Raw genomic sequence first — 12,079 nt, forward strand, 5'->3', positions numbered from 1 at the left:
GTTCAGCCTTGGAGGCAGTCTTGGGGTCTGCATGCTACAATCTTCTCGCCCTGTCAGGAGTGGGCTTGGTCACCAGAGCCATCACAGTAACAGGGTACACTTGAAAGAGCAGGGCAGACACCCAGACCATCGTCCAGCGCTGCTCTCCCCTTGGCAGCAGCCTGGCATGTCAGGATGCTGCATGGCGCCTTGGGGCCTTGGCAGGAGCCGGAGAACAAGGGCATGGGAGGCACGTGTGAAGGAAGGAGGGACCTGCTGTGCAGAGTTGGACTGGGGGCAGTTGGGGCTGGGAGGAGAGGATTCTAAGTGAACTAGACTTCTCTTCGAGTGTTCGAGGGCTGCCACTTGAGGAAAACGGAGACTTGCAGCCCAGTATTCACAGGGCACCCACTGCCTGCACAGTAGGAGGCGAAGCTGAGTCGGACAGCTCCTGCCCGTGAGGACGATGCAGCATTGTGGGGACAGAAATGACCCCAGGCAGAAGGGACATGCAGGTGCATGGAGGGTAGAGTGGAGACAGTTGTTCTTAGGGAGCAGGGGCCCCTCACCTTGGCCTGCGCTGTCCCGTACGGGAGCTGCCAGCTAAGGATCCGTTGAGCACTAGAAATGTGGCACAGGAGAGTGGGAGTATGCTGTAAGATTTCAAAGACTTTGTACAAAAACATCTCATTCATAGTAATTTTTATACTGAGTGTTGAAATGATTCTACTGTGAATATAGTGGATTAAGTAAGATATATTATTGAAATTAATTTCACCTGCTTCTTTATACTTTTCTAAATGTGGCTACAAAAAAACGTAAATTCGCGTATGCCTGGCACCTGTGGCTCACCTTATAACTCGATTGGACAGGTCTGCTCCAGTTGACATCATGATGACCAAGTGCTGGCAATTAGGAAGCATGAGTATAGACATGGACTTCACCTCCCCGAACAGCTATTATGAAGAAGGCCATCTCCCTGGGTGTGCAGACGGAGGATGCTGGCAGTGGTGCTCAGACTGGTGGATGAGCTCCAAGGGTACTTCCACCTCTAAGCCTCACCAGAGCTCAGCACATCCCTTTCCCGCCTCTCGGGGCCCTCAGTCAGGACCACGTACCTAAGCTTCCTCAGTATGTGGCCCAGAGGTCTCACCCACACGAGGGTTGTGCTCACGGAGGCCCTTCAGGTAGCCTACTGGTCGTGTCTCCGCCTCCCCTCATCAAGGTGTGCTGGAGCACCTCCTTGGCTCTGGCGAGGGCTGCTTCCCAGGGACAGCCACGTGGGGCAGGAGCTGCCGTCTGCAGCCCCCACTGAGCAGGCCATGGGAACGGTGATGTAGAGGTGTGTGTCGTTCACGTGGTAGGTTTGTGGAAGCTGGCAGCCCCCATTTGTCACCTCTCCGATGACCAACACGCGGCCCAGCCTCTTCATGATGTAGGTGAATTCCTCTGCTGTGCCGGCCGTTCCACCACTGGTCAGAATGACCATGCTCTTCTTGGAGCTGGTAGCATTTGCCTGCAAAAGAAACGGCCCTTCAAGATGGGGAGGCAAGGCGCCCCCCTGGGGGACCTGGGTCTTCCCCATGTTGTCTGGACCCACAGAGAGGAGGGCCTGGGGTTTATTTCTGCATCCTCGTGCCCGCATGCGAGTCACTCCACCTTCCGGAGCCCCAGCCTCTGCATCTGTAAAATGGGCATAAGAACATGCACCCAATCTTGAGCGTGTAAGTGCTTCAGAGCCACACCTCCAATTCTTTTATCACCAAGCAAAGGGAAAAGGCTTGACTTCTCTGAAAAAGAGGAGTGTTTCCCTTTTATTAATAATAAAAATAGGCCGGCCGGGAGTGGCTCAGCAGTTGAGTGTCGACCTAGGATACAGGTGATTGGGGTTTGATTCCCAGTCAGGGCACATGCCCGGGTTGCGGGCTGCAGCCGATCAATGACTCTCTCATCATTGATGTTTCTGTCTCTCTCTCCCTCTCCTTTCCTCTCTCTGAAATCAATAAAGATATATTTAATAAATAAATAAATAAATAAATAATAATAATAATAATAATAATAATAATAATAAAAATAGCTAACCTGACATACTCTCTTTTTGCTTTGGATCCTCAGAAGAGCCAAATTTGTGAGTTGTGTGATACACTGACAACAAGCCTCTAGTGATGTCCAAAGGGAATGACGCATGAGCCAGGATCAAGCAACAGTGTCATTTCAGGTCTCCCAGTAGCCACATTAAACAAGTAAAAAGAAACAGATAAAATGAATTTTAATGCTTTTTTTAACTCAGTATGTCCAAAATATATTCATCTCAAAAACATAGCTAAATAAAATTATTGATGAGATATTTTAAATCCTTCATCTTCATAAAATGCCTTTGAAATTTGGCATTCACCTTACACTTCACAATTCATATGAATTGTACAAATCACCATTCACCTGAGCCACAGTCCATGCTCAGAGGCTCCCAGAGTAGACATCAAAGTTTGCGGACTTCTGATCTGCAGATCTGAGTCTGTGTTTAGCTCCTGGTCTGGAACATCTGTTTGAATTTAGAATTCACGAGCTCTGATTTGTATTTACATCTTGCAATAGCGTTGACTGTGTGTACTGGAAACCCCCAATGCTTGTGTGATAAGGCAGTGTGCAAGTGGAAACTGCAGGGTGTTCTTTGGGTCACATGGACATCCACTGGTCTCCTGGCTTCCTCTTGTCACTGGAAGTGCAGGTTTCTTAGTTTTGGGCACTGGGCAAGGGGACAGAGTGAGGCTGTCCACTAGTGACAGGCCTGGGAGGGTCATGGCTCTGGAAAGCGCACAGCCTGTCCTGTCCCCCTGCTCACTGCTCTGGCCTAGGCGGGCAGCGGAAGCCCTGTCAGCATCAGGACTCTGTAGGCAGGTGTGCTGAGCTGCTGCCGAGAATCCAGGTAAGATGAGCACTAGAAACCTTGAGGGATCTGGTGATGGGCAGGGGGATCCTTCTAGTTCTGCATATGTCTTTCGGGTAGATGGTTGTAGTGGGGAGAATGGGAGACATTTTGGTTGCAGACAAACCAGTGTTTAAGTTTGGGCATTTTTGCTCATTAGCTGAGAGATATAGGCAGGATTTTATACTCAGGAGAGATTCATTTTCCTGCTCTAGAGAATGGGCTTAATGGTACAAGATTTACAGGGATTAAAGATCATATGTGCAAAGTATAAAAGTCCATGGTGTAGGAGAAGGGCTTTATACTCCATTTACTTTTACCTGAACCCAAGCTGTCTTTCTCCAATTTTCCAAAGCTTCTAGAATGAGAACAGGAAGGAAAAGGCATCTGCACACACCTGTGAACCTGGTGCAGGTCCAGAGCTCACTGACAGAGTCATTGGGCCAGCTGTAGATTTTGTCCAGCAGAATGGGAGGACCTTCGTCGAAGAAGTAGGAGCACAGAGCAGAGATGGAGGAGGCGGGGCCTCCGATGTTGAACCTGAGGGGAGAGAATGGAGGCCACTGAGAGCAGAACTCACACTGAGGCCCCTGGTGCCCGTCTGGGAGGCCTGCACCTTTGTCCTGCACATGGTTCTAATTCCAGGCAGCCTCACTGTAGTGCCCCTTCCTCATCCTACAGAATTTCTTGGTCTAAGTTCCCCAGAGTACAAGTCTCTTGAAAACAAGAGACAAGTCCTGCAGTCAGGAGCTTGTTGATAAATTTCCCCCAGTTACTGACAATGGACTGCTTCCATGCACCCATGTTTCCTGTGAGTTGAACACATCTTGGGAACACTGTCCTTCCCAGTTGCATTCTCAATATTTTCACAAAGCCCACTAGGTGTCTCCGTTGAGGTATCCTAACGGCAAATAGTGTGACAGAGTGCTCAGAGTTGCAAAACTGCATCAGAAGTGAGGGTGGCTATGCCTGTCCCAGGCCACTTAATTTTGCCCAGTGTCATCATCTTCCTGGGCCCCTGTCTCTCCATCTGGGAAACAAAGAGTATGGGGCTGGTTGATGGTCTAGGATCACCTGGCTAGGTTCAGGGCCCATGACCTCAGCACCTGAACCTCCAAACCGCAGATTGGAAGGATCTCTAAGCAAAGCACACCTATAGGCTGGGTCTCCTTTCATTTTTTTAAAAAAAGTGTATGGCACTAGTTAGCAGAGAGAGACTTAGCACGAAGGCCTCTCAAATGTTTACTAGACTTCTGAAGAATGAAGAGATCAGAGGTATATACAGGATCCCCCAATCTCAAGCTCTGGGCATGCACACTGGAGCCCTGGGAGACAGTTTCTCTCCCAGGGAGGAGAACCAGAGTCTGAGATCCAGAGCCATCTAGTGATGATGAACCATGAGAATGTTGCAGGCCAACTGCTAGAGATAGACACTCCATCTCAGCCAATCCCAGCAGCATTTGTCTAAGAGCCTGCCCCTCCCCTTGCCATGGAGGGTGCCCAGGGAAGCTTCTGGTGGGCCCAGGAGTCATGGGGAGCTTGACCCTGGCAACTGCCAGAGAGAATTCTTCCACTTGCCCCCTGTCTCTGAGGGAAAGGCACCTCTATCAGGCACACCTATACAGAAGCAGAAGGGGAGACTGGCTGATTTGTAAATGCCCTCTGGAACTCCTGCTTTATGATTCTCATGACCAGGGTGATGGTGGGTTCATTTTCTATGATGTGAGCCACACCACAGGTGGAAACCTACCTGTCCCAAACATGACTGATCATCAGAATGACCTGGGATGATGCCTGTCATCCCAGGAGGCTTGCCCCTGGAGTTTTGGACTCAGTAGGGCTGGAGGGGAGGCAACGGAATCAGTGTTCTTCACGTCTCCCTTCCCTCTCCCTTTCCCTCTCCAAGGAACCCTATAGCCAGGCATGTTGGGGACCAGCGAATTAGCTCAGTAATTCTCAGCCTGGAAGGCACATTAGGTTCATCAAAAAAGCTTTAAAAATTTACCAGTGCTGGGGTCTCACCCAGCCAATTAAATCAGACCCTTGGGCTACCTGGCCAGAGTCCTGATAGCCAGGTGACCCAGTCCTCTTCAATTCCCATTAGGGTTTGTTTTCTTCTCTACTGGGCCCATAACTTTGACTGTCTTCCAGCAGCAGCCCTGGCCTGGCCAGGGACCCCTGACCCCCAGCCCACTGACCTCATGTCAATAATCATGGCACCCGTGTGCAGTCTTCTTCCAGACTTGCTCCACCAGCAGCTCTGAGACCTGGGTGAGCAGCTCACCGTCTCCAAACATGTCAAACCTCAAATAGCCAATGTTGTCCTCAAGCACGGTAGTGTGGAAGGAAAATTGATCAGGTCTTCAAAGACGTCAGGGGAGGGATCTGAAAGATTGAGAGATCCAATTCATTATTGGGAGAGGAGCAGAGTTCAAAGCTTGGAAAGGCAGACACCAAAGATTTCCTTTGTGTCAAGAGGAATATTAAGGGTATAAAAAGGGAAACATTTCTGAAGGAGGGAGTAGGTGCCAGGACCTTTTCTGATGGTGGGGGAGGTTATGTGGTTGGGAGCCCTGGGCAATGAAACCACGTGAGGTTGGCAGCCTCCTTACCAAGAATGCCCATGATGCCAACCCCATGCCCTGGAGCTGAAAGGCTTAGGCATTGGCTCCACTCTGCTTTCCCTGATCTCACCAGACACTTCTTGATGTCCCTGAGCTCATCTTGCTCCTCTCCCTTGGGGCAGGGAGGGATGACTTTAGCTACGGGGTCCCTGAGTCTTTACAGGGGCCTGGCCGTGTGCTGAGCACTTTGTAGCACCTACCATCAGCCTTGTGGCCACCCTTTAGGTAGAGGAGTCAATAACTCCCATCTTTTTAATGAGGAACTGAAACACACAGTGATTAAGTAACTTGCCCAAGGTCACACAGCCAGTAAGTGGTAGAGCCAGAATCCAAATCCACATGTAACACCAAACTGTGAACTCTGACTACACTGGAAGGAGTGAGCCCTCAATTAGAATTTGGAGGCATTATGAGCCTAGCACAGTACTGGCACTTACTGGGCTCCCCCATCATGCGTTGGCCTCCCCCTTTCTCTCCAAGGCTGCTAGAAGGCCGCCAGCTCTGCAAGCTGGACTGAGGGCAAGGAGTCCCCATTGACTGGGACACATGGCCTGCAGGTCATGCTCTGTTCTCACTAACAAGCTCCCAGGGGCCACTCTCCTTTGCACCCTTCCAGACCTCAGCTTCTGTTTTTGTGAAATGGAATAACAATTCTGCAGTAGCTGCTTTTGGTGCCCTCAGCCCTCCTCTGCTTTCAGCTGCATCTGGACCCCAGCTGATAGGGCCCTGCCTCCAGCACACACTTAGGTTTTCCTACTCTCCACTTCAAAACCTTTTCCAAGCTTCCTCAGAGTTTGAGAGAGATCATGTCCCTTGGGGCAACCCTCAGCCAGTGGAAGACAGGAGCTGCAGAGGAATGGCAGTCCTCACACTTGTCAGGGTCCTGTTGGAACCAATAATGCCAGCTTGTCAGCTTTTCCTCCTTGGTTTCCACTCTCCCTGCTCCCTCACCCCTCCTTGCTTCAGTGACCACCTCCCACGAGCCTCTGCCACACCAACTGCACCAGCTGCGTGCGGTCTGATGACCTTCACCATTCCAGCTTGGCCAAGGCATCAAAATGCAAGTAGCTCAGCCGATCTGGCAGCACCTCCATCTTGAACAGGGCCTCAGTAAGGTAGGAGATCTCCTCTGGGGAGAAAAGGGCAGGGAGCAGCAGGAGCGCGTCCTCTGCAGCCAGCTCCCAGGGGCTGTGGAACACCAGCAAATGGTGGTCCCCAGGCATCTCCTGCAGGTCAGCCATGAGCTGGGAGGCCAGGAACTCCACGTCCACCATGGTGCAGTAGGCCCCCTGGGCCAGCTTGGCTCCTAGCAAGTCTCTTATTTGCCCAATGACCTCTGGCCGTGCATAGTGGGCCTCCAGCAGGCGTCTGGTGCCCTCTACTAAGGCCCCCAGGCTGCAGTGGAAAACTCTAGCACCTCCTGGGCTCTGTCTAGGGTCTCCTCAGCCAGCACAATGGCATCGGGCACCATGCCGCCCCCCCAGCCAGCACTCACCGTGGGTGTCAATGAAGGTGAGCTTAGGCGCCATGAACTCCAGGCCACCTGCTGGGGTCTCCAGCAGAGGCACAGTTCGGCTCTGCAGAAGGCTGCCCACAGTGATTTCACTCACCCGCGTGGCCCAGCCCAGCGATTGCATGAGGAAGGCCAACTCCTTGGCAGCCATGGCGGTGCGGTGGCTGGTGAGAAGCTATACCTTATACTGAAAGCCGTAGAGCTGACCCAGCAGCTCCGTGCGGATGAAGTGCTCCTGCGTGACACTGGTGCAGAGGTCATAGGTGGTGAAGAGGCACATGGGGCTGGCTTCAGGGCCCTGAAAGTAGGACAGCAGCAGGGGCACAGCGGAGGACACGGCCCCGGGGTTCTGGCACAGGTCCATGATGAGGTGCCCTGTGTCCTGTAGAGGCTCCCACACTTGGCGCAGGATGTATGGGCCCAGTGCCCCCCAGCACAGATGCATGGGCAAGTCTATCAAAGCACAAGTAGCCCACATTTCCAGGTAGCACCGATACCTGGAATATGAAGTTCACCAGGACCTACAGGGCAATCTCATCTTCTGGCACTACTCAAGCCACCTGGGGGGGACATGTCATTGGCTCCAGCCTCAGGACCAGAAGAGGTTTCTCTAGGCCTGAGGACCTGCACCAGGAGCCTAAGGTCCTTGGACACAGCCTGCAGACCAGCGTTGAGCTTAGTGACCAGATCCTCCTCAGAGACGACAGTGGAGAAGTCCATGCTGGCCAGGTGGTGCAGCTGGGTGGGCACGCGGTCCACCAGCATGTAGTAGTCCTGCAGGGCCTCCTGCAGGAGCTGCATGACTCCTGGCAGGACCCTGCGCAGTGTGAGAATGGCCAGGGCCATCTCTAGGGCCTGCTCGGCTTGTATCCCTACACAAGGCAGCACCCCACTGCCTTCCCACGTCTGGTTGTCTCCACCTAAGGGCCCCAGGGACCTGGACACAGGCAGGGTGAAGAAGAAATTGGATTGGCTTATCCTTAGCTTCTGGAGGTCCAGGGTGCCCCCCGTGATCGACTCACCCACCATGATGACCCTGCGCATCTGAGGATGCACTCAATGCCTCGGCTACTCCTATGATGTGACCACTGGTGAGGACCACCACATCCTTGTCAGGGCTGTACGTCTCTTCCAGGTCCTAAGACAAGGTCCAGATCTTGGTGGTCATATTGGAAGGGAGGTCATAGATAGTGTCCATGTGCAGGACTGTGTTTCCTGGGTGCAGGTAGGAGATGATATAGGGGATGCCAGAAACATGGCCCCCAGTGCAGTGCTGGAGGTCCAGCACCAAGGCGGAGGTGCTCATGAGCTCCCTCCAGATACTGGCCACCAGGAAGCCCCCAAGCTTGCTCACCACCTCCTGGCTTGGGACATTGTCCACTTGCAGGTAGCCCACATTGCCCTCCAGGACATCATGGTGGATGCCCTTCTGCAGCAGGGCAAGCGGCTCCTCTTGCGTGAGGCTGGTGAGTGCTGGGACTTGCCATGGAGCTGCAAGGGCACTGGGCTCATAGGAGATGACTAGGTGGGGGTCATTAAAGAAGTTCTGCAGCCCTGTCATCAGGACATAGGCCAGCGTCTGAGAGTCTGAGATGCCCAGGATCTCACGACTTTCAATGGCTTGCTCGATGGCCTCCTGCAGGCCCATCAGATTCTCAGGGAAGCAGTAGTTATCCAGGAGGACCTTGGCTATGTACAGCACCAGGTTTTCTGGAAGAGGTGTGTGGAGCCAGCCAGGCTGCAGAGCAGCTTGGACCAAAGCATGGCCCACTCTCTCATCATGGGCATCCAGGAGGAGGGCTGGCTCCTGCACAGAGCTGCATTGGCCATGTGCAAGGCCACAGTGCTGCCCTGTGTGGCTGCCTTGTTTCATTACCCTTCTTAGTGGGCATACAGAAGGTCTGAGGCTAAATGTGGGAGTTGAGGTTTGGCTTCCACCTCCAGTAAGCCTTTAATCCCAGCTAATTCAAGCTCATCAGCCCTGGGGGCCAGGCTGAAGTGGTGGTTTGACCCAGAGGTATGTTGAATCTCATCTTGCTGTGTCACCTCTGTGCATAATAATTTGAATAACTACCATTTATTTTGAGTTCCTGCCACATGCAGGCACTGTGCTCCATGCTTTATAGGCTAACAGTCTTCCTTGCAAGGTGGAGTTATTAACTTACAAGTAAATAGCAGTTCCCCACTGCACTGGTGACCCATGCCTCTGGAATTAGATAGAATTCATTGGAGGCCTGGTTCTGCCACTCTGTGCTCTGTGGCTTCAGGTCTCACTTATTGTGTAATTAAGTGAGAAAATATATGTAGAGCACTTCACAATATCAAGCAAGAAGGAAGCACTCAGTTATGTCCTCCCTGTTAGATATTATCTCTATTTTATAGGTGAAGAAACAGTTTAGCAGGTGGGGGGAAGTGGGAGTGGAGAGAAAGCCTGTGGGGTCATCGGCTCAGGCAGTGCAGAGATTGAGTCCAAGGCCCACCTCAACTTCAGGGTTTTAAGTTTATTCCCATGCCCTGCTCAGGCCTCCAGGGAACCAGAGTGGTCCTCCTGACAGCTTTCAAATGACATGTCTGGAACTCAGCGTAGCGTTTGGTGAGTGAGGAGGGGACCTGCCTTCGGACATCACAGAACCAGGGATTCCAGGCCAGATGAAGTTAGCTCTGAGGTCTGAGGAGCATCCATTCTCCTGTTGGCTGAGAGCTCGGTCCATAGCCGACTCCTCACAAGGAGAACTGAGTAGTAGGACTTGAATCCCTGTGGTTTCAGGCCCCACTGGTAACCAGATCACTCCCCTTTCTGTGTGGAGCACATGAGCCGGTTCCAGGTGACCAACCACTGGACTCTCAAGTTCCCAGTTCCTGCTCCTTCAAGTGGAAGTGATGTGGGTCCTGCCTAGGACCTAGAACCCCTGTTTTTTTTCTCTTCATCCTTCCAAAGGTGGGCATTTCACTCAATTACCAGATGAGACAACTATGGCTCAGAGACAACTACTGCTGAAAGCATGGTCACACAGCCAGAGAAGAGTGCTGGGAGAGTGGCCAGGCTCTACTCCTCCCACTTGGACCTGTTTTCTCCAGCACACACTTCTTGGGCTGTGCAGACAGCAGGCAGGCACACATGTGTGTCTCCGCAGGCAGTCAGAGGAGGTGGCCTTGGGGTTGGGGGTGGGGGGCTTTCATAACACACTTGACAGCCACAATTTACTCTCTGGAAATCATTATCTGAGGATGTTTACCAAGTGGTTTATGAAGGCCAAAGAGGTTAGTTAGCTAAAAGAAACATTTTTAGCTCATTAGGATTTGTTTAATGCCCAAGTGACATATGGTCACATCACTCCACCATTTGCAGCCAATGAAGTGAGCCTGGTTTATAATAATAATAAGGCCTCCTTAGTCCCCACTGGGAATACTGATCTTTCCGTTCCATCTCCACTTGGGGAATCATAGCTCTGAGCATGCATTCTGGTCTTCTAAAGATGCTTTTCCATCATTGCCTGAGCCCAGGCAGAGCCTCTGAACCAGGAAGGATGGGGGGCTAAGATGAACTGGAATAAGTTTCTTTTGGGGGAAAGTACTTCCCCTGGACTCTTTTTTTTTTTTTTAAATATATCTTTATTGATTTCAGAGAGCAGAAAGGAGAGGGAGAGAGAGAGATAGAAACATCAATGATGAGAGAGTCATTGACCGAGCCCACAACCCAGGCATGTGCCCTGACCAGGAATCGAACCCCGATCGCCTGGATCCCAGGTCAACGCTCAACCACTGAGCCACTCCCGGCCAACCTGGACTCTTATTAAAATGCAGCTTCAAGATGGGATGCTTGGAGCTGTTGCTGCACTTTGATTTTGGTGAATGGCCCAGAGCCTCACAGAGGAGAAACTGAACTGGAGTTTGTTGCATGTCACTGGGTTGTCTGAGTTAGATAGTGCCAGCAAAAGGAGGCAACCTGTCCTCCTTGGGTGTGGCCTGAGCTCAGCAGGAGGAAGCTCTGTCTCCAGAGTTCTCCATACTCTCCAGGAGAGAGGGGTGTCTTAGTCTCCCAGTGGGAGCACCTTAGGAGACCATGTTCTATGCATGTCCCAGAATGGGAGCCAGGAGATGCTGTCCATCTTCCCATGAAGCCCTACCTAGCCATTAACCCAGGGGCTACAAGGAGTTCCAGTGTGATCTTGGGTATTGAGTTTGGAGTTGGGATGGGGTTGGAAGGCCCTGCCTCCCCTTCACTTGTACAAACAGCTGCATGGGCAGAAGTGTCAAGAGTATGAGCTTAGGAGTGCCTCCAAAACTCTACTGCTTTTTAGAGTAGAGACCTAGATTAGGTGACATGACTGCTCTGTGCCTGGACTTCCTCAAGAGGAGAAAAACCTCACAGTACTGTTGTAACAGTGTTCACAGGTACAATGAAGAATCCAGACTCAGCAGGAGTTGGTGAGTGGCAGCCTGTGACCAGAGCTACTCTGTGAGGTTAGGGAGAGATACCTCAAGAGGCAGGGGTTACCCTTAGGACTCTGGGGTACCAGGTACTTTTGAGGCCCCAAACCTTCCACAGGCATATGTTTATCTTGAGTGTCTGTACACTTGAGAAATTCCCAGACTTAGTATTCACTCCAGGGCACACCCTGCAGTGACCCTGGCATAAGATTAAATGACTCAGAAGGTGTGCTTTTGAGATGCTCAAAAAAGCATGCCTAGACACTGGGCAATCCAGGAAGATGCAAGTCACGTGTTACATTCACTTTTTGCAGTGGTCAGAGGCCTTGTCTGTCTGGTTATTTATCCCCCCACCCACCCACTCACCTACCCACCCACATCCTTTATCTATCTATCTATCTATCTATCTATCTATCTATCTATCTATCTATCTATCATCTATCCATCTATCTATCTATCTATCATCTATCATCTATCTATATCTATCTATCTATCTATCTATCTATCTATCTATCTATCTATCTATCTATCTATCTATCTATCATCTATCCATCTATCTATCTATCATCTATCATCTATCTATATCTATCTATCTATCTATCTATC

The 12,079-nt window shown here is 51.3% G+C and overlaps 1 protein-coding gene across 1 annotated transcript; it reads right to left on the reverse strand.

Moving 5' to 3' along the window:
• Positions 1 to 1,149: 1,149 nt before the first annotated feature.
• RBP3 (retinol binding protein 3) lies at positions 1,150 to 8,872 on the reverse strand (the record flags this gene model as incomplete). The annotated part of the gene is given in 19 exon segments (XM_081158576.1): positions 1,150 to 1,247; positions 1,250 to 1,267; positions 1,270 to 1,481; positions 3,299 to 3,445; positions 5,104 to 5,136; positions 5,138 to 5,258; positions 5,261 to 5,290; positions 6,503 to 6,539; positions 6,541 to 6,563; positions 6,566 to 6,935; positions 6,938 to 7,009; positions 7,011 to 7,217; positions 7,221 to 7,472; positions 7,474 to 7,563; positions 7,567 to 7,594; positions 7,596 to 8,098; positions 8,100 to 8,180; positions 8,184 to 8,752; positions 8,755 to 8,872. Coding segments are annotated over 19 exon segments (3,009 nt in total).
• Positions 8,873 to 12,079: the final 3,207 nt, after the last annotated feature.

Source organism: Miniopterus schreibersii (genome assembly GCF_964146895.1).
Source record: "Miniopterus schreibersii genome assembly, chromosome: 14".
Classification (NCBI taxonomy): domain Eukaryota; kingdom Metazoa; phylum Chordata; class Mammalia; order Chiroptera; family Miniopteridae; genus Miniopterus; species Miniopterus schreibersii.